The 19,715-nt window shown below is 39.7% G+C and overlaps 2 protein-coding genes across 4 annotated transcripts in view; both read left to right on the top strand.

Moving 5' to 3' along the window:
• The first annotated feature begins 218 nt into the window (after positions 1 to 218).
• On the top strand, positions 219 to 18,277 carry LOC128444479 (F-actin-capping protein subunit alpha-2). Its single transcript, XM_053426985.1, has 10 exons — positions 219 to 364; positions 9,613 to 9,676; positions 10,091 to 10,142; positions 10,522 to 10,585; positions 12,980 to 13,186; positions 14,540 to 14,619; positions 15,573 to 15,651; positions 15,845 to 15,916; positions 16,324 to 16,386; positions 17,138 to 18,277. The coding sequence occupies exons 1-10, from the start codon at positions 281 to 283 to the stop codon at positions 17,276 to 17,278; spliced, it is 906 nt and encodes a 301-aa protein (XP_053282960.1). The 5' UTR covers positions 219 to 280; the 3' UTR covers positions 17,279 to 18,277.
• A 1,034-nt stretch (positions 18,278 to 19,311) lies between these two features.
• LOC128444771 (suppressor of tumorigenicity 7 protein homolog) overlaps positions 19,312 to 19,715 on the top strand; it is a 58,619-nt gene continuing 58,215 nt past the window's right edge. For all 3 annotated transcript variants that reach the window (XM_053427426.1, XM_053427424.1, XM_053427423.1), the window contains exon 1: positions 19,312 to 19,475. The gene's annotated coding sequence lies outside the window, so the exon portion shown is untranslated. The remainder of the gene's footprint in view (positions 19,476 to 19,715) is intronic.

The following is a 19,715-nucleotide window of genomic DNA, read 5'->3' as shown; positions in this document are numbered from 1 at the left end:
ATAACTTTAAGATAGATTTCTCATGTTTCCAATAACACGAATACAAATCAGTAAGAGATATGTCCCCCTTGAGAAGATGGAGGTTGAGGTCACTGTTGATATATTGAAGTTAACAGGCACAATCTTTTAAAAACAACAGTGATTAATGAAATCCTACAGACAGGAATGACGTGGAGCTCAAGTAAGGGGGGCCGGATAACCCGGTCTACACAAGGAAGCGACAGCATCACTGAGATCTGATGTAAACTGAACTGAACGGAGCTGGGAAGCCACCCATGCCATGACGTCACGCAGCTCTGACAAGCTGGTGGTGCCGGAAGAAAAGATGGCGGATCATGAGGAGCAGCTATCCGAAGAGGAAAAGGTAAGACGCCGATATAATCGCATGCTTTCCCCCAACACCTGGCCCGGCACGCCAGCACTCGAGTTCTGGGTCGCGTCAGGGTCGGTTGGTCAGTGCGGAGCGGCGTCGTTGTTATATTCACAGAAAACCCCGGGCCTCGGCTCCACCGTTGCTGCTTCTGCTCTTATTATTTTTAGCTCAACTTCCGCTCATTTGCGAATCTCAAACGGAGGCTCCTTGTACGGTCCTGACTCAAAATAGGAACCGTGTACATATTATAAATTCACCCAAGCTCACCTGCGACGACCCTTTGCTCCTGTGGACACGTCGTTTCAGCCACGAGTCGTTAGCTGCTGTGTTACAGAAGTTTTTACACACCAACGATCGGTAGCTAGTTAGTTTAGCTTAGCCTGCTATCAGACATAGCAAGTCTTGCTAACACGCCCTGTTTCGCTCTGTGATTACACGTCTAAATAGTGACAGTGGTTTTGTTCCAGGGTATTTCCTGTTATAATAAGACACATCGCAGCAACTATTCACATTTCACAAGCTATCCTGCTAACCAGCTGCTGTTCATGTGACGTGCATTGTTTCACTGTCAGTTCAAATATCTGGGAACTTGTACGAGCTCGGTATGATCGAAACGACCTGAAATCACACTTGACACATAGTTTAGAGAATGTGTCACTTGTGTCTTAACGTTTTTATTGATGTTCCTCTTCAATAGATTCATTTTATTTAACAGACTTAGATCCTTTGCAAATCTCTGTTTAGCTTGTTTACCTTTTGGTCAGGCAAATTGATCAGAGAGCTGTTGTGACGTGAGGCATGTCAATATGATAACCACAGCAACACAGTGGAAAGGATCAATACATTGACAATTTGATCATGGAAAAATACCAATAAGTTACTTGTTATAGTTGCACAAGTTTGACGATTTATTTCATTGTCTTGGTTTTAAGTCATAGTAAATATAACCCTTCGTCTTTTCAATGCCGGTCAGAGTTTGTAAGCCAGTTCCGATCAGCACCTGGTTTTATTTAGTTCACCTCCACATCGCCCTGAGTCAGAAGTTCTGTTCCCAAGTGTAGGCAGCTCATTCACCCGAGGGTGTGACTGCATCATGCTCATCAACACACAGGCACCAGCACCAAGCTGACCATTTCAATACAGGGGTGTGGGTCCCTGTGGCTGCCTTGGGATTTTGTATTGCACTAGCGTCACAATTTGTAATGTTTTCAGGCTTACGTTTAACAATTTTAGACTTTGGTGCTGTAAAGAAGATGGTAGTTCTTTTTAATATCTTAACGACATTGGTTTCCAAAACTGTCAAGCTACTTTCACTGTGTTGACCAGACAGTGTGATTCTGTATAACTGAAAGAGTGCTTGTTGAAGACCTGCCAGGTAGACTACCAGTATTACGCAGTGTTTAACTTGTTGATGTGAAAGCTGTTTGCTTACTTCTGTTGTGAGACCGAGAAGTTATATTACATTATGCATCTATATACTATACGTGGTGCCGTTGAAAGCATTTCTGTGCAAACTCTGCAGTTGCATTTTGCACTTTGAAGGCAGCCTCTCCAGTTTATTAAGAGCAATCAGCCATCTGCTCCGGCCCCTCAGCTTGTCTTGCGCAGCTCAGACGGAAAACTGCAGGGAATGACATTGAGTGTTGTTATTTGCCTAAAACAGTGACAGTGGTCGATATTTTATTTTAATATTTTATTATATCAATAATACTTTTCAAAATTCACTAGCTAAAAACACTCTCTGGCCAGTCATGATTTAAAAAATAAAGGGAAGACTTCATGTTTTTATGACTTTGACGTCCATGACATTTGTGGATCTGTCAGATAAAGGTACAGGGGAAAACCAAGCCTCCGCCAGAAACTCCTAACACACGTCTGATGGTATTTCCCCACCCTCAGTGACAAATCTGCAAACTTGCTTTATCTTTGGGAAGCCTTACCTGCTCTGATCTGACATTATTTTGATGACTGTTTGATCTATTTTGGAAGAAGTGGCTCGACGATACTTTGAGGTCATCTACAAAAGTTATCCTAGGCCGTTTCACTTTTTCAAAGCAACACAATAATACAATCGAATACAATTAACAGTTTGGACTTTGTCTCTATAAAATACTTTCTAAATGTGTCCCAGAGGAGTTGCGAATGTGTGGCCTGGGGCTGTTATCACTGTCAGCATCATTTTGTGACTCAAAATAGAACCAAAGCTACCTGATTAGGATTTAGTGAATAGTTTCTTCAACTTGTAAATGATTAAACAGCACGACGAGTCTTGGTTTAACCACAGAGAAAAGACTGTGTGCAGCCTTTTGAAACCATTTGGGTACTGGCCTGCCAGCTTCCTGATTAAAGCAAAGAAACCAAAAAAGTATAACAGGAAGCTCACATTACTTGCATTCGCTGTTGGTTCTTTCATCTGTACTTAAGGGCCTGGGCAGGTGCCACAACTAGAAACATAGCACTTTTATTATTTTAGCTCTCAACTTGATTGTTACTTTAACAAACGAGCTGAAAGAACGATGTGTTAACTTTGATTGGGCAATATGGGTTTTAAGAAATCCTCTGTAAAGGAGTGGGTCTCTGCTTTGGTTCTGGTTTCAGAGAGACAGTTCTTTCTGGTTTGGTGAAAATACATAATCTTGTGAAATGGCTCATAATTGAGAGGGGAAGTAATATTGTGTGTTTATTGTCTTAGCTGTAATGTTGTTATCCTGAGGTGCTACTTGTGATATCCATTCGTATTCAAGCTGATGCAATTGTTTATCTGTGATTTCTCCATAGTGCTCAGAAGTGCTGTCAGCGTTTTTACATAATTTTCGTTTTTCATTGAACCTGTAGTTTGTTGGTAATGAACGGCTTAATGCCTGCGGTGAGAGGGAAAGTCCACTCAGCTTTCACAAGTATATTAAGACCAAGAAATACTGCACATAATGCTGTTGGTGCTGAACTAGCAGATAGTATCACAGTCGTCAGGAGACTCTAGAACACATAAGACACTTAAGCCACATGCAGAAATGAGCAAGCTCAGCATATGGTACTGGTCCCCTTCTCCATAATAGGGCATGAAACACAGCACTCCTTAAGTTTGTGAAAATTGAATCAGTAATTTGTGGATGCAGTATATAGCCACACACCTCTGTTTATAGGCCTGTAATCTCATACTTCTATTTTGAGCCCATTGTAGAAGGCAATGCAATGTAAATGTTCAGGTAAGACCACACACACACCTTTTACTTACTCCCAGTATATATTTTATTTCAAAGACGGACTTGGTTCATAGACATCATATCTCGTATGCCTGTTTACCAGCATTGGGAGCAATTAGCAATTAGCTTCTACTGTGTGTGTGCAAGCATATTTGTACAGTTCTGTCTGTTGGTTGCGTGTTGTAGCATACAGGACAAACAAGAATGGCTGTTGTTTTGACAGCGATGCGAAAGGACATTTGCTAAAGAGTGTAAAACAATCCTAAAAACAAGCAGCTTATAAATTCACTGAAGTATGTGAATCTGTCCTGCATGAATTTAAGAGCAGAGTTGGTTCTTCCAAGTGGGGTTTCACTGATGTATAAAAATCTGAATTCAGCCCTTTATATTTAAATACTTTATATATACACCAGGAGCTTTTTTTTATAGCAATCCAAACTGGACAGACTGAACACCTTTTTAGTTTTTATGACAACTGAAGGCTGCCACAGGTTCTCTTCCTCTAAACTTGGAGAACGTTCATATTGTTCTGCTGTTGATCAGAAAATATATAGGCACTTGTAGCAAAGCATCCAACCGACTGGAACACTGGACTTAAATGAAGAAAACACAATCAACGATTCAGAGTTGCAAGCCCAACCCCAAGTCTGTAAAGGATTCCAGCAAAGGTCCCTACTTCCTGAGCTTTATGAAGAGAAAGTAACTTGACAGAACACAGAACATAATGCTGCGGTAAAAAGGGATAGTGACGTGATTCCTACTGGGGGCACCGATGTAAAGAATATATGCCAAGTGCAGGCTGGCTTTTCAGATGGAGGCCTCCATTAAATTTTTGTATAAAATAAAGCATGTTTCGATATTTAAGATATGCATCTTGGTACAACTTTACTATGGTGGAAAGATCTACCACAAATTAAACAGGATAGTTATACAGTACAGTATCATGTAAAACAGTGCTTTACATATTACAACATATTAGAGAATTTAAGTCAAAAATGTTAATCTCATAATCGGAGATTGGGAAATAAATTATTATACTGTCTTTTCGCAAGATTTCTAGTTTGAGTTTTTTTGGATGTGGGTAAGAAAAGCTGATCAATTCTAATAATATTTAACTATGTCCACTAATTTAAATAATTGTAAAATTATTTAACCATGCCTCACTTTACTTTATTGCCACTACAAGATCACAACAGCCCAACATGTGTAGGTGTGTTTAGCTTGTGAATAGCTGTCATTAGACCACATTGTCGGATGCTGAAACATCGTGGCATCTCCCTTTTACTGAAGAATGCTAAGACAGTGGAGCGCTGTCTGCAGGTGCCTGCAGCCGAGTCAGACCTGGAGATGCATGTCTTTTTAGTCTCAGCTTTTGGTAAAAGTACCATTCCTAGAGGGGCCCAAAAAGGATTTAATAAAGCTTGAGAAACTCTTGCTATCAGTAAGCACACTTTAGAATTGTTGCTTTAAACTATACTATAAACTGGTTGAGTTTCCTATAAAATGTTGTGTGGATTTGTAAAGACCAGTGGCTTTACACTGTGCTGTCTGTATACTGGAGCTTGTAATGAAATCCAGTGATATATTGCATAGCTGGTTGTTTTGGGTAAAGTGACACTACTTTTACTGGCAGTGCAGCAGGAGGATAAGTCGTTGGAAGGTGACAAACGAGCACATGGAAAGTAGACAAGGCAGCATTATTTAAGTACAGTGTGTGTGTGTCAAGCAAATGCAAGGGCACAAGTTTGATTCCTGCCAAAGCAGTTCTAACTTGTGCTTAACAGTTAGATGATTCATTGGTTATTGTATGACTTGTTTGTTTGTTCTTTTTTCGTACTTCCAACTTTTAATTGGTATTAATATATTTAACTTTTTTGACATTGATACACACATCAATGTTGACTTCTTGTTTTTCATCTGCGTAGTATTTCACTGACGATAGCACAGACATCAAAAGCTCTGGTGCTATAGGAGACATGGGTTAGGAGAGTTTGCCATTCGCATGGCTGCTTTATCTCAAAACTTTCATATATGTTTGGCATGAAAATAAAGAAGACAAATTAACAAATAACCAAAGGAAGTTTTAAGTCACCACGAAGTCACATTAAGGCTTGACTGAGGTCAACAGGGACGGCAGCTGCCTGGATTTGTAGTTGATGTTTTGCTCTTACTTCTTCAATTTAATCTTTAGTCTACCATTTGCCACCTCCTGATTTGCATCAGTGGAGGGACAATTCTGGTTACAGGTTATGGCTGTTTGACATTCTGCTGTGGGTGTGTTATTCATAAATTCTTGCATGCACACTTCCTCTCTAAAGTTTGCCCTACTCTGCTGGAGCATCTCTAGGCACCAGGCCGGCCTTCTCCCCTTCTAGGATATTGTCATGGAGGAATGCCAGGGAAGGGGATCAAAGCTGATGCAGCCTGGAAGCCAAAATATCACCTGAGTTTATTCCTGCTGTTTTTTGTGCCGTTATCTTGATTTCTATGGATCTTGAATGGCATGATAAGAATATTTCTTTCTTTCTTTATAATGGCAGGATTAGGATAAATGTGGCCTCAGTGTTAGTGGTTGTGGTTTGGGATTAAAAAAGGGTGCTCTGTAAGAGAGTGTTGGGATGGTGCAGGGGGAGAGTCTGCTGCTAGGAAAGGAAGGGTTGTTGGGTAATAGGAGGATGAACATACAGTGAGCAAGTTGAAAGAAAAGAGACAAGCTGGTGTCTAGGCCAAGAGAGCACAAAGACATGATGAACCCACACTACAAGGGTGCCTATGTCCCCCAGTTTTTGTTTGAATGTTTGAGGTGTGTTTTTGTGTGCATGTGTGCGCTTCTGTATTATTATTATTATTAAAGCTGCTTGGTTGAACTCAAACCCCTGACAAACCTTTCAAAGAACAGTTCTCCTCACCACAAAGAATGACTTTGTCCAAGAACATGTGGCTGAAACACATTTTGGTTAAACATATTCTTACACTTAATACAAAAGACAGCAGAAACTGTCACCCACACTTGCTCACTTTCTCTCTCAGGGTTGCAATGACCTAATACTAATATTTGGATGTCAGTCCTATAGATGTATCTATTATTCAGATAAAAAGACCTCCACTTCATTTGACCCTTTCCATCAGTTTATTCGAAAAGCGACTTCATCATCTTGTACAATGCTGTTTATATGTATAATAGTAATCTGCAGGTTAATTATGATGATAATTCTAATTTATATGTTACTTCCTGCCTCCTGCATGCTGCACCACCCCTCGTATATACACTGGAGATTTTTGTGTTTTTATTATCACGCCTGACTAGAGATGCCTCTGCTGCGTTCTTCATAAATGAAAACCCAAAATCCGGAGAAAGTTTGGATCAGTTTTGTGCACATTTCTTAAGACTACATAGTTAGTCTTAAGTAGTCTGACAAGGTTCAATCACCAAAGATTGAGTGAGATAATACAACTCTTGTAGAGATTTCTACTAGAGCTTGGCCCTTATGTTGCACAGCAGTCAGTCCTCAAGGCTAGAACTAGGTCTCACAGCGCCGATATGTCCCAGAAGCCTTTGTCCCAGCTTAACACTACAGTGGAACACTTAACCCTGGAGCCCAACATTCACTTTGCTGCTCTAGAGTAATTACCTTTGCAAATGAGGTGATAATGCGTCTGCTAGTTAACAAGATGCCTCAAATTTGATTTACATTTATATCAATTACCTTTGTCTCTGTAAATGCTCTACTCAGATTCCTTCATGGTAAAAAAGATATGGTTTTAAACAAACAACTTCCTCCTGTCTGTGCAATAGGCTTGTGGTCTCATCACTGACTGTAGCATCTTATTATCAATCAGTAGCAATACAACACAAGAGTGAGATTTAGTCCCGTTTTCCATTCCAAGGAACTATACGTCCCAAACAGTGATTAACATGGAAATAACCATGTGAATGTATGTATTCTATCTATCATTCCTGTATTGTCAAAGCAGAAAATTATATATAACGGTTATATATGATGTCCAAGAAGGGTCTGAATATAACCCAGCACAGAGATTTTGTACATGTTTGGGAAATTTTGGGTTTCACTCAGCAACTTCAACAGGATAACTAATTTGCATGACTTGGGTTCACTACTAAGTAAATCTGCTCCATGAGCCCTGGAGTGTCTGCATATGCAAAGTATGTTTACACTGTCGTCCAGTTTAATGAGGGAAACCCAATGCAAATGACAATTCCCACTGGGATTCCAAGTGACAAACACGTTCAGTACAAATGGGTCATGATGATCTCAAGACAGAAGATTAGATTAATGCAGATAAACTTTGGCTCACACACACAAGCTTCTTCCCAAAAGCCTTCCTTTCTCTCAGCAACGCTCATTAGCAAGAATCAATCTGCAGCTCTGCGTAAGTGCCAGAGCACTTGTATATACACATACTGCTAATAGGGACCCAGGAGACAGACCCAAACAAACAAACACTTAAGGCTGTATCATGGTTCAGCGTTGAAGCAAAAGTCGTAGGAACGCACATCGCCTATGCACAGTGCCTACACCATGTGAGCATTCATAGTGGTGTGTAGGTGTGTGTACGTTGCTTAGCACCTTTCCTTGAAAGTGAATCTGGAGGGGAACATGGCTAAGCCACTGTACCAGGCAAAAGTTAGAGAGAAGTAGAGAGATACAGAGGTATTGCGAGAGAGTGAGTGTGGATTTGAGTTTCAGCACTTTTTCATGTCCTTATATGGTTGTAAACCATGCGGGGGAGGGAGGGTCTGTCTTCTTGCTGTCAGTTTGACATGTGACCTGGAAACAGGAAGTGTTGTGGTGCAGAAGAGAACTGGGGAAGAGGAAAAACATTGATGTGCGGTAGACTGTGACACTGAAGTTCCTCAGTCCTCCCTCCAAACCAGTGATGCAGTCACATTACTCCCCCTGTTGGCCATTCTCCATATATAGTCAGTGTTTATAATGTGGATTATAGACACTAAATTGGTCCTTATAGTGAGCGCAGCAATGGTGTACGTTAAAACTTCAGCACACTTAAAAGGGACTCAAAAGTTTTATGAGAAAAATATATTGAATGCATCAAAAGGTAAAAGCACAAATTTCCGTAAATGCAGTATGCACTATGTCTCATTTTTCTGTTTGAGCCCAACAGAAAATTAACTGTTCTCGTCTAATCCAAACTCAATAGGCATTGGTTTTTTTGTGTCAGAACCCAAGCATGATGCATTTAATGTAATGTTAGTTTATACACTGCACTGCACTTCAGTGTAAAAACTCAGCCTAGCAAACATGAAATGAACTGACCTAAATTTTTTACAAACCCGGCTGGGCCTGTCAGGCATATTATTTCCGCCATTGCTTGAGAAATGGGGCTTTGGGGCCTAGTACCATGCCCGAGTGTCCTGCCTCCTCACTCCCCCGCTTTATATTTACTGCTCTTACTTTACACTTTAAAGGTTCAGTGTGTAAGATTTAGGGGAAAGTGATCTTTTGGCAGAACTTGAATATAAAATAATCCTAGTGGTTTTCACTTGTGTGTAATCATCTAATTTGTCGGAATTGTTGTTTTCTTTACCTTAGTATGGGCCTTTTATATTTAAATACTTGAATAAACATCGTAAGTGAGTCCTCTACATGCTTTTTATAGCAAACCTGACTGGACAAACTAAACACCTTTTGCCTGAAGGTCACCACAGGTTCTCTGTCATTTTTGGAAGGGGAGGGTGAGGTGAGGGGTATTCAGCTGCATTATGCAACTTCACCACTAGATGTCACTAAATTCTACCTACTGAACCTGAAGTTATTTTGTCTTGATTTATTTTTGTTATTTATTATTTTCATTAAGTTATTTAGCAATTTTACAGTACTTAACATTTACTTTGTGTTTGTTTGATACATTTAAACATATCACAACAAAACTGCCAGGACATCAGGGTTAGTGACAGTGAAATGTTGATATGTTGACATCATCATGTTTAGGTTTTACACTTGTCTTGTCTCTGATGAGTGATATCCAGGTTGAATATGTACTCTTTGTTTGCAGGTACGCATAGCAGCTAACTTCGTCATCCACGCCCCACCAGGAGAGTTCAATGAGGTTTTCAATGGTGAGTCCTCTGTTCCCTTTTGTCTACATAATGCAGCGTTTCCAAACGGAATTAATTATATGGCTGTAACGCACGTGCACAAGCACAAAGGTCACTCTCACATGCAACAGATTCCAAAGCTGCCTCGAAAAAAGTCGTCACCTCAGAGAAGCGCCGGGGGGGCTGTCTGTATGCTTCTTATCACAGCCTGACAGCCACACACACACACACACACACACCAAAAGACAATCCCCTAATGCCACTTTGCCCCCTTTCATCTCCCTGGGATTTTACAGCCATTTCCACTGAGCTAATTTACCATGTCTGCTTCACTCCTTTGACATAAATGTTGCAAAGATTGACTGCAGGCGGCTTTGTCATGGTGCTAATCTTCTGTACCCTTCTTCTTTCTCCTCTCTCATTACCTCTCCATAGATGTGCGATTGCTGCTCAACAATGACAATCTTCTCAGGGAAGGTGCAGCTCAGTAAGTCTCCCAGCTTGGGCTCGATCCAGGTTTTGTCAATTTTGCAAAAAGAGAGAAAAACAGGAGAAAAACATTGGTCACAATTAAACTACCAGACACATGTGCATCATTTTCATATTGTGTGGTTTTATTTAAATAATTCATAGCATCACAGCTGTGTGTTGGTTGTTGTTTGTACAAGGCTTTGCTTACTTTGTATATATGATTCTGCGGTTAATGAACACAAATTCTGTCTTCAGCTGCAGACTTATTCTGGTTTAACTCTACACTGTCAGCATATTTTACATCGTCCAGCCCCTTAAATACAATGTATAGATTATGTTTGAAAAAAGAAAAGAGTTAAAGATTTTAAGAGTGTTTTTTGTGTGTGTCCTTTCAGTGCATTTGCACAGTACAACTTGGACCAGTTTACCCCGGTGAAAATCGAAGGCTACGAAGATCAGGTGAGTCCAGTTTCTGACTGAAGATAATGGTTCAAATTTAGACGCTAAATGTGTGAATCTGGATTACGTCATTGGTTGTGGCATAATTGAATGGTCCAAACAAATTATTATTGGAGAACATTAAAGTTCTGATCATTTAATGGAGAGTAAAAACTAGGCCCAACGTAAAAGGTTTTTGGAGATGATAATGCTGATGGTCAATATGTTTAACAAAAAATGGCAACGATACCTAAGATGCTATAATAGAAAAAATGCAAATACTTAAAAAAACAAAGTAAAAAAACCAAACGCATGGTAGTTGACTAAAAGAAGATAAGCCACATAAGAGCGAGAGAGCACTTAAAATGACTGAAATTTAATAAATCATTCAAAAAGAGATTTTATCAATAATACACCTGAATTGAGATAATTAAGACTTCTGAACAGATCATATTGTTACTTACATGTTTGTCAAATGCTCACATTGACAAATTTTTGTTAGCCAACTGATAAAATCTCTTCAGCTCTACTCCAAACACACTATTATTATTGCATTAGGATATATTTTTTTTTTATATTGCTCAGTTCATTTACTCTGTACTTATGGGTTTAACAGTCACATGTTGCTATAGACCAGGGGTGTCCAAACTTTTTGTCCCGAGGGCCACATACAGAAAAAAATCAGAAGGACTAGGCCTCTCACGCCGCCAGCTCCCTGCGCTGGGGCAGACTGTTGACAGTGCGACTCAATTGCGTCGCTCAGGGTGGGGGGGCGTGGCGGCGTTCTGAGGGACAGCTGGCAAGTCAAGGCTGAGAAGTGCAATAGAGTGGGCCATAGTCCATTATATCACATTACATTTCATTTAGCTGACCACTTTATCCAAAGCGACTTACAATAAAGGCCGGCGACTGGTTCTGCAACTGCAGCTGCAACTGTTCACGTAGTTGTGTCGATGGACTCTTTTTAATTTATGGTTCTCCAAGGGTTGCGCGTGTTGCAAAGCAATTCACCGCCAGAACACTAGGTGGAGTACCGTTTTTTGTCGAAGACGACCTTAGAGACGTCTTCTTTGTGTGTGGCAGTCGTCGTCGACTGGTTATCATTTTATTACTTTTTCTGGAGGACAAATTTGTACCTGATCTTTCTCCACAGCTTCGTACCTTCGTCGACCTGCAAACCGACGTTAGCCGAGATGTCCTTCCAGGAATTGCAGGCCATCCGCGTGTCCTTGTATTCCATCAATGACGGGTTATACAAGTGGTCATACTTTCGGCCCTCTTCTCTCAAACGCTCTTCTATTTGGTCCATATTCATTCCTATAAATCTTCTGTGGTTTCTGCCGGGGTTATGAGGCATGAAACCGGAAATGTGACTCCGGAAATGATGTAGTCAGCGGACCAATCACAGTGTTGCGGGCTGCGTGAGGCTTGCGTAGCTTTGTCGTATAGTTAAAAAAATTGGGCAACGCACACAAGGGGCACACAAGGGGCACGCAAGGGGCTCTTGAGCGTAACCCTTCTTGCATGTCTCTGAAAAGGCAGAAGCATGCGCCGGCCTTAAGTGCATCAACCCCCGAGGGTACAAACCTAGAACAACAAGAATCAAGAAAGTAAAATGTCTTCAAAAATAAAGCAAAACAAAGTGCTATAAGTAAGTGCCATTTAAGTGCTACAAAATTTTTGTTAAAAAATTAAATTAAAATAATTAAAAAAACATTTTATATTTTAAGACATTGATGCGGGCCAATTAAAAATGGATGGCGGGCCGCAGTTTGGTAACCCCTGCTATCGACGCAAGCAATGAAAACCCCACAGTCTATATACACAGCCACAGAGATTATTTTTATCACAGGGCAGTGTGGCTTTATAACTGTGTAATCCAATGTGTTCTACATATGTTTGATGAGTGGAAAGAAGAGACAATAACACGAGTATGATAACCAGCATTGTAAAGAGACACTAAAGTGGGGAAAGCAAGAAGCTTATTCAGCTTTATTATTTTCCTGCTCGTATCATGTTTTAAGGGAATTAAAGCAGAGAAAGGGGATTTGATGAAAGGATCACAGCGGTCCCTTTGTTCAAACAAGTCTGTTCTAATGTCATTGTCCTCACTGCCTGTGAGACCGTCTGGAGGTCAAACGCAGTGGTGAACGTGTGCTGCTGTGTGTTCTCCTCAGTAATGATTGCAGACTCTTGTGTAAAGATGTCATCATGTCCCAGTGCTCCCACATTATGGATTGAAATTCCCCCGTCTCATACCCAGCAGACTGAGCCAAGTGTCGAGGTGAAAGATAGTAGATGAGAAGTTGAGACTGATGCCAGTGCTCCTGTCTGTTTTTGTCCTTAGTTCTTTTATTATTTACTTACACTGTTTGCATCATTTACATTTTTTATAATAATTTTTCTCCTCTCCAGGTCTTAATCACAGAGCATGGTGACCTTGGAAACGGCCGGGTTCTGGACCCCAAGAACAAGATCTCCTTCAAGTTCGACCACCTGAGGAAGGAGGCCAGTGACCCACGGCCCCATGACGGAGACAGCTCCCTGGAGGGCTGGAGGAGCTCTGTGGACTCAGCCGTCCGGGCCTATGTGAAGGAGCACTATCCCAGTGGAGTCTGCACCGTACGTCCCAGCTCACTTCATTAGCAAGTCGCTCTAGTTTCATTCACAGATCACCTCTAAAAGTGGAAAGATCTTTGTGTTTTCAGTTCTGTCAGTTCAAAACGACCACAGCTCTAAAATAGCTTTCTCTTAAACAGTGAGCGAATGAAGTCAGATTTTTCAGAGGAAAAAGGACTGAAGATGAAACTAGTCTGTGTAGTATAACCCAAATGTTTTGTAACGTAGGCGTGGGAGCTTGACGACCTTAGCAATAGGATTGCTGTAGTAGTCCATATTACATGGATATTTCTCCAATAGAAATGAGCAGCATTATTGTACATCAACCAGGTTTTTTACTGGTTCTACTTTAGACACTAAGGGCAAGGCATTACCTCAATGAGCTAAAGTGAGAGCAGTGTGCACCGCTGAGGAACAGCACAAAACTTCTTGAAGATCTTTTACGTTATTATGAGAATTGAACCATCACAGTCTGTAATTAAACACTGCAAATAACTCAAAATTCAGCAGAAGACCGAGACTACAAACAGTGAAATCTATTCAGTAAATGCTGTACTAAGCCAACATGTCTTTTCTGGTTAAATGTACGGTGTACTCTGTAAAACCAATGTTGTCAAGAGTTTATTTGAAATTCCCAGCTTGTGGCATCTCTACTTGGCTACCAAAAAAGCCCAACCTTACACATTGACACATTTATCAGGATTCTGCAGTAATTGGCTGGATGTCTTTTAATGTTAAATGGTCCCCTGTTCAGGTTTCTTTCAAGCAGCCAACAGTGTTAAATCATTGTCAAGCATGACAATCATAAATAATTGGATTTTGTTCCATATTTTAAAATGACTGCTTAAAACTTTGCCTCACTCCTTTTTTTTTTAATCAACTCCTTAACTCACCAGTTTTTAATTATCTCTATTCATCTTATTCTCTCGTTCAGATGAGAACAAATAATTATTGGCAACCCATATGGCAACCGTACAGGAAGTAATGGTTCCCATAGAAATTGTTGTAGTTAACTTCATAAAGCTCTTGTTTGTACAACTCATTTATAAATGCAGCATGAATGAGAAGGTTCTGCAGTAAAGACAGAAGAGTTGTGCTGTGAATTAGTTGCGTGTGGTTTGCCTCTGATTATGCTGTATATATTACAATGTCAAGGTTGCCTGGGATTTATTTTGTAGCCGTTAACCACAAACCACTCTGTGATACATCTAATGTACATGTACAGGCGTAAAGTGGAACTTAACAAGGTGGAAGTAAAACAAAGTGGAACTTAACAAAGTGGCCGTCTACCAGCAGGGAAATGCAAAACTGTTTGCATGTTGAATCTGATCTAACTGTCGTTTCATTTCCCTCTAGATTTATGGGAAAACCATCGACGGACATCAAACCATGATCGTGTGTATCGAGTGCCATCAGTTTCAACCCAAAAACTTCTGGTATGTGTCCATCGGTTACAAAATAGATCTTCTCGACATTTTGCACCACTGGGGATTTGAAACCTCTCTTATTTATTTATTTTCTGAGAGGAGACGTTGGACACAGGAGCAGATCACTGTTCGATTCAGGATCGAGCACAGCTGTCAAGCTACAATGTCAATTTTACTTAACACTAAGACTTCCTTCTTTCTCTGTAAAACCAAGAGAGCATTTAGAATTCCGAGTGCTGGTTTTTAAATCAAACTTTAAAAAACAATGTTGAAACGACCAAAAGATTAAAAAGCCTCCAATGTTATTTGATACATACAAGAAGCTTTAGAGTCATTACTTTAATTGGCCCTTAACTCTGAAGTAGTGGACTGTTGGGCCTCATAACTGTTGCTGAGCTCTTTTTGATGGGGTTAATCTAATCGGATAAGAACTGCACCAATCCTCTTTGCTGCTGGGTTTTACTGGGCTTATGGGTAGTTGGATGTCATGATCCCTCTACTTCTGCATGTGGCTGCTGCCTTTGTTTGCCATGTTGCCACCTTTTGTGCATATTCTATATATTATTAAATAAACGAGTATATTATAGCACACATTTCCTCTTTTATGTGATTTGATTTGAAAAAGCCTTTTTCTCCAAAACCACATGAACACCGTTTTGCTTTAAATGAGCACTGACATTTCTGGCAATTCGACTACCGATCAACATGCTCCTTAGAAAACTAAGGAATAATCTCTAAGTCAGAAATGCTGTTATGCTTTTATTTTGAAACGGTAAGCTGCAGGAAGTTTTGCAAATATTTATGCTCGACATATTGGAGAGATAAAGCTGATAAGTCACTATAATAATTACACACCTGTTTCATCTCTACATGTAGCTGTAGAATAATGTGTCCAGGCACTGACATGTATGGACTAATAAACAAGTTATATAAATCTTGTTTTGTGTTTTCTCTTTGCACAGGAACGGACGCTGGAGGTCAGAATGGAAATTTACCATCTCCCCCTCCACCACTCAAGTGGCAGGAATCATGAAAATCCAGGTATGTATTTTAAATATTCCACTGTGTGAAGAGATAGACAAATTTGTTGTAGTCTGGAATTGTATTTACTCTGTGCTTATTTGTCTGCCAACTTGACTTCTTCCTTGCTGCTTTCCTATCATTTATATCAAGTAGAGATAAAGAATGAACGTAAGGTTCCAAATAAACTGAACCAAAACCTTCATCTATACAGGTTCATTACTATGAGGATGGAAATGTTCAGCTGGTGAGCCACAAAGAGGTGCAGGAGTCCATGTCTATTTCTGTGAGTATTAGTTTTGTTGCACACCTACTGACAAGAAGATTCATTCTGTTGTAACCAGAGCTCAAACCACAGAGAACGGTACCTTGGATAGAAGCTACATCAGTCAATTCCACTTAAACTGTTCTATTTCTAGTAACCTCGGATGTAAGTGATGACGTCTCATAAACTGAACACTTACTTTCACCATTTCACTTTTTCACTATTTCATTGAATTTGGATTTACCTCCCAAAAAAAACACAGTTTTGACAATTGACAATTGCCTGGGGATGTTTTGCCTAATTGTGCGGAGGTGTTAATTTGGGTCCTCCGCAGTTTCGAGTGCATCCTCTTCCTGTTGTTTGTTTATCTTTATCTTTGTTTCCACTGTCCTTGAAATAACTGATGCATGTCTTCTTTGTCACCTCAGAATGAGGCTTCAACTGCAAAGGAGTTTGTCAAGATCATGGAAGCTGCAGAGAATGACTATCAGGTATGCAATGTTAAATAGTCATCTTTGTTCAATATAAATGCTTTCAGACATACATTACACTGAACTCTGGGTAATCAGAAATTACCCAGGTGCAGACATTGTCAGGAGTTTTCCTTGCCAGCCCCCTGGTTAAATCTCTGGATAATGTCCAAATGAACCCATGTGAGAAACAAGCAGGAGATTCTCTGAAAGATTCACAGCGAGCGAGTGGGCGTGTTGACAACGTTTCTTACACGCAAAGAAGATTGTTTAAAACATCTTGTTGCAATTCCTGAGCTATGTAGTTGGTTAAAATGAGATATGAGGTTTTACTCTTGCCATACATAAATCACACTCTCCCTCACTTTCACACTGCATACCTGAAGCACAGGGTTTTCCTCACGATGTCAGGTTTTTAGACTGAATAATGAAAGGCTGAGTAATACTGTTAAATTAACTGTTGAAAACTGCTCTTCCACTGTCTCCCAGTCATTAAAAGATACTGAGACCTTGTTTTACTTTCCAAGGTTCACAGAAAATACTGTCATACTTAATTTGTAACTTTTGTTTTTAAATAATTTTGAGTTAACGGTCTTGAGACAAACAGCCTCATCCTACACGCTCAGCCACTGGTAGCCAAAACATTTCCTCAACTTATTATACAACTCCCCCAGACTTTTCATAATGTGGAAATATTTGGTATGTATGTGAATCAATTTCAAATTTATTTTTATCTCCCTCCGTCTCCCCATCTCTATGTTGTTAATTCCAGACGGCCATCAATGAGAATTACCAGACTATGTCGGACACTACCTTCAAAGCCTTACGCCGCCAGCTTCCTGTGACACGCACCAAGATCGACTGGAACAAGATCCTGAGCTACAAGATTGGCAAGGAGATGCAGAACGCTTAATAACAGCAGAGAAGATAAACAGACAGCTCACCCCACCCCCTCCCAAACAACGTTGCATGACTGGATAGTTGTATCGTCTTTGTACCAAAATTTGAGAAACAGGGAAAAAGGAAAGGTTTGGTCTCATAGTCAGATGTCATCTTACACATTGGATGTCTACTTATATTCTTGGTATTCTGTTTTTATACAGACACTGTAAACCCCACTGTATATTGACAATGATAATCGAATTTGGGAAAAATATAAGCTGAGGAAATATGACGAGACATAGGAAATGGGACGGAACCTTGTATGCAAAAACACCCATATCAAATATAATATCACATGTGCAATATTTATTGAGTCAGTGAGACCATACCTTTTAATTTTGACCTGCTAATAAATGGATTTAATTTGCGGTGATGGTGAAACAAAGGATTTTTGGGAGAAGGTTGTCTGCATTAGCTTAAGAGCTCCAATATTATGGCTGAAAAGAAATGACTCCCTTCACTCCACGGTTAAGATCCTATATGGTCAACAACCCCCCCCCCCCCCTCAGACAAAAGAAACATTCTTGGTGTTCATTGACTGGTATCATTGGCACAAGCAGTCACTCAGTGTTCTTGTTCCTTTATTTTGGTACTTCCCTCACTGTTTTTCCTGTATGTGAGATCTCATGCTCGCAGCACTCCTGGCTAAATTGCCTTTTTAACTCAACATCCTCTGATCCCTCAGCGCAAGGAGTTCTGTGACCACTTAACATGCTTAATTAACAAAAGTCATCAAGCGCAAAGTAACGTGCATAATGTCGAATTTACAATAAAACAAAAAGTATCACTATCTCCTTCAGTGCTTATTTTTATTAAAAAAAACAGAACCCGTCTGTATTATATAACAAGGCACATTGTAATATATACCTGTATGAAACATCCTGTCTGTCAGTTTGGTGATTTACTTCCATGAGAGTAATTGTAATTCAGTCACAATTATGTTGGATTAAAAGACAAATTTTCTATTTAATGACTCATTCATAATTTCTAATTTATCTAATTGTTATTATTGAAAAATTCAAAAACCAAACTCAAGCTGCAATATTAAAAGAAGATTGCCACTCACCAAAACTGGAAAGTGAGACTTCCTCTGTGCAGTTTATGTATATTTGTTTACTGACTGGTTTCATGGAGACAAAAATGAGGATTAAATTAAATGTCTTTTGGAACTGATACATTTTCAGAGAGAACTGCAGATGTTGTGTTAAATCAAAGAAAAAGTAACTGAATGAATTTTAATTGTGTCAGTATGACCTTTTTTGTTTAATAAGTGATTTGATGAAAAACTAAAGAATTTGTAGAATAATTAATTTGTTGTTGGTAGAACTGAGTATCTGTCAGGTTAAAGTCAGTGAAATGATTTGGGATTCTACTGAAATGTGAGGAGAAATTAGTTCATACAGGAAAGGCATAGATACAATGAGTATTTCAGAGTCTTCACAGTTTATCTATACAATTAAGGGAAATAGTTTAATGTACATGAGTTCTTTATGTACAATGCATTTTGAGACATTTATTCTCACAATATAATTGGTAACAGATGCAGAGGTGTTAAAGTTTGACTGGTATTATTTCTAAATATACAATACAACTCATCACAAACAACTGATCCTGATTAAGTTGAGCTGTAGAGTGTAATTTCTTTCAAAAATATCAAAGGTTATATTGAATAAATTAAGTAATTACATAGTTTCACACAGCAGAAAGACCATTTATATTGTTTTGCTGCATGTTTGCATGTTCTTTTCATATTATATGTAGCTAAAAACAATCTTAAAACTCTAAATTGTATTAAAATTCTTTAAATACTTATAATACAATCAAAATTGGCACATACATATAGACTAATGCTATATGTATAAAATACAACAGTCTGTTATAGACATATAAGAAACTAGTAAGAAAACCAAACACACGCACACAAACAAATGCATTATTAGATTTTTTATAATAGAAGCCACCTTGAGGCGCAGGTAAATCAGTGAGAGCGCCCTCGTGAGGCGGGCGGAGCTAAGTGTACAGGTTAGCGAGCCGGTGGCTAACGTTAGCAGACAGACACGTCCACAGTCAGTCCTGCTTCTGGATACTGGACACATGTCGAACTGTGCTGGGAGAAATGCTAGCTACAAGTCCGCCTTCAACCCTCCTCCACACGCACACTAACTGAGGTAAGCGCCCACACACACGTCGCCTTCACGGCTACAACCAACGCCGCCGGCGGCTCCACTTTGTTTCTTTCCTTAAAACTTTTAATGATCTGCAAACGCTAGCTCACGTTAGCACTTAGCTAGCATTATAAGTGGCTAACTCTTAGCCAAGTTTAAATGGATACGCTCGGAGACGTGCGTGATATCACACGCACACCAGAGCATCAGTGGGATATTCCCAGTGAACATGTAGTTAACTTC

The sequence above is a fragment of the Pleuronectes platessa genome, chromosome 7, assembly GCF_947347685.1.
Source record: "Pleuronectes platessa chromosome 7, fPlePla1.1, whole genome shotgun sequence".
Classification (NCBI taxonomy): Eukaryota; Metazoa; Chordata; class Actinopteri; order Pleuronectiformes; family Pleuronectidae; genus Pleuronectes; species Pleuronectes platessa.
The sequence above is the reverse complement of the archived record's forward strand: the minus strand, read 5'-3'. Positions and strand labels throughout refer to the sequence as shown.

What these genes read in the sequence shown, in the direction of transcription:
- LOC128444479 (XM_053426985.1), top strand. Translation starts at nt 281, where the DNA reads ATGACGTCACGCAGCTCTGACAAGCTGGTGGTGCCGGAAGAAAAGATG. An exon ending in TCGAAGGCTACGAAGATCAG is followed by an intron (nt 10,586 to 12,979) that starts GTGAGTCCAGTT and finishes TCTCCTCTCCAG; the next exon opens with GTCTTAATCACAGAGCATGG. An exon ending in CTGCAGAGAATGACTATCAG is followed by an intron (nt 16,387 to 17,137) that starts GTATGCAATGTT and finishes TGTTAATTCCAG; the next exon opens with ACGGCCATCAATGAGAATTA.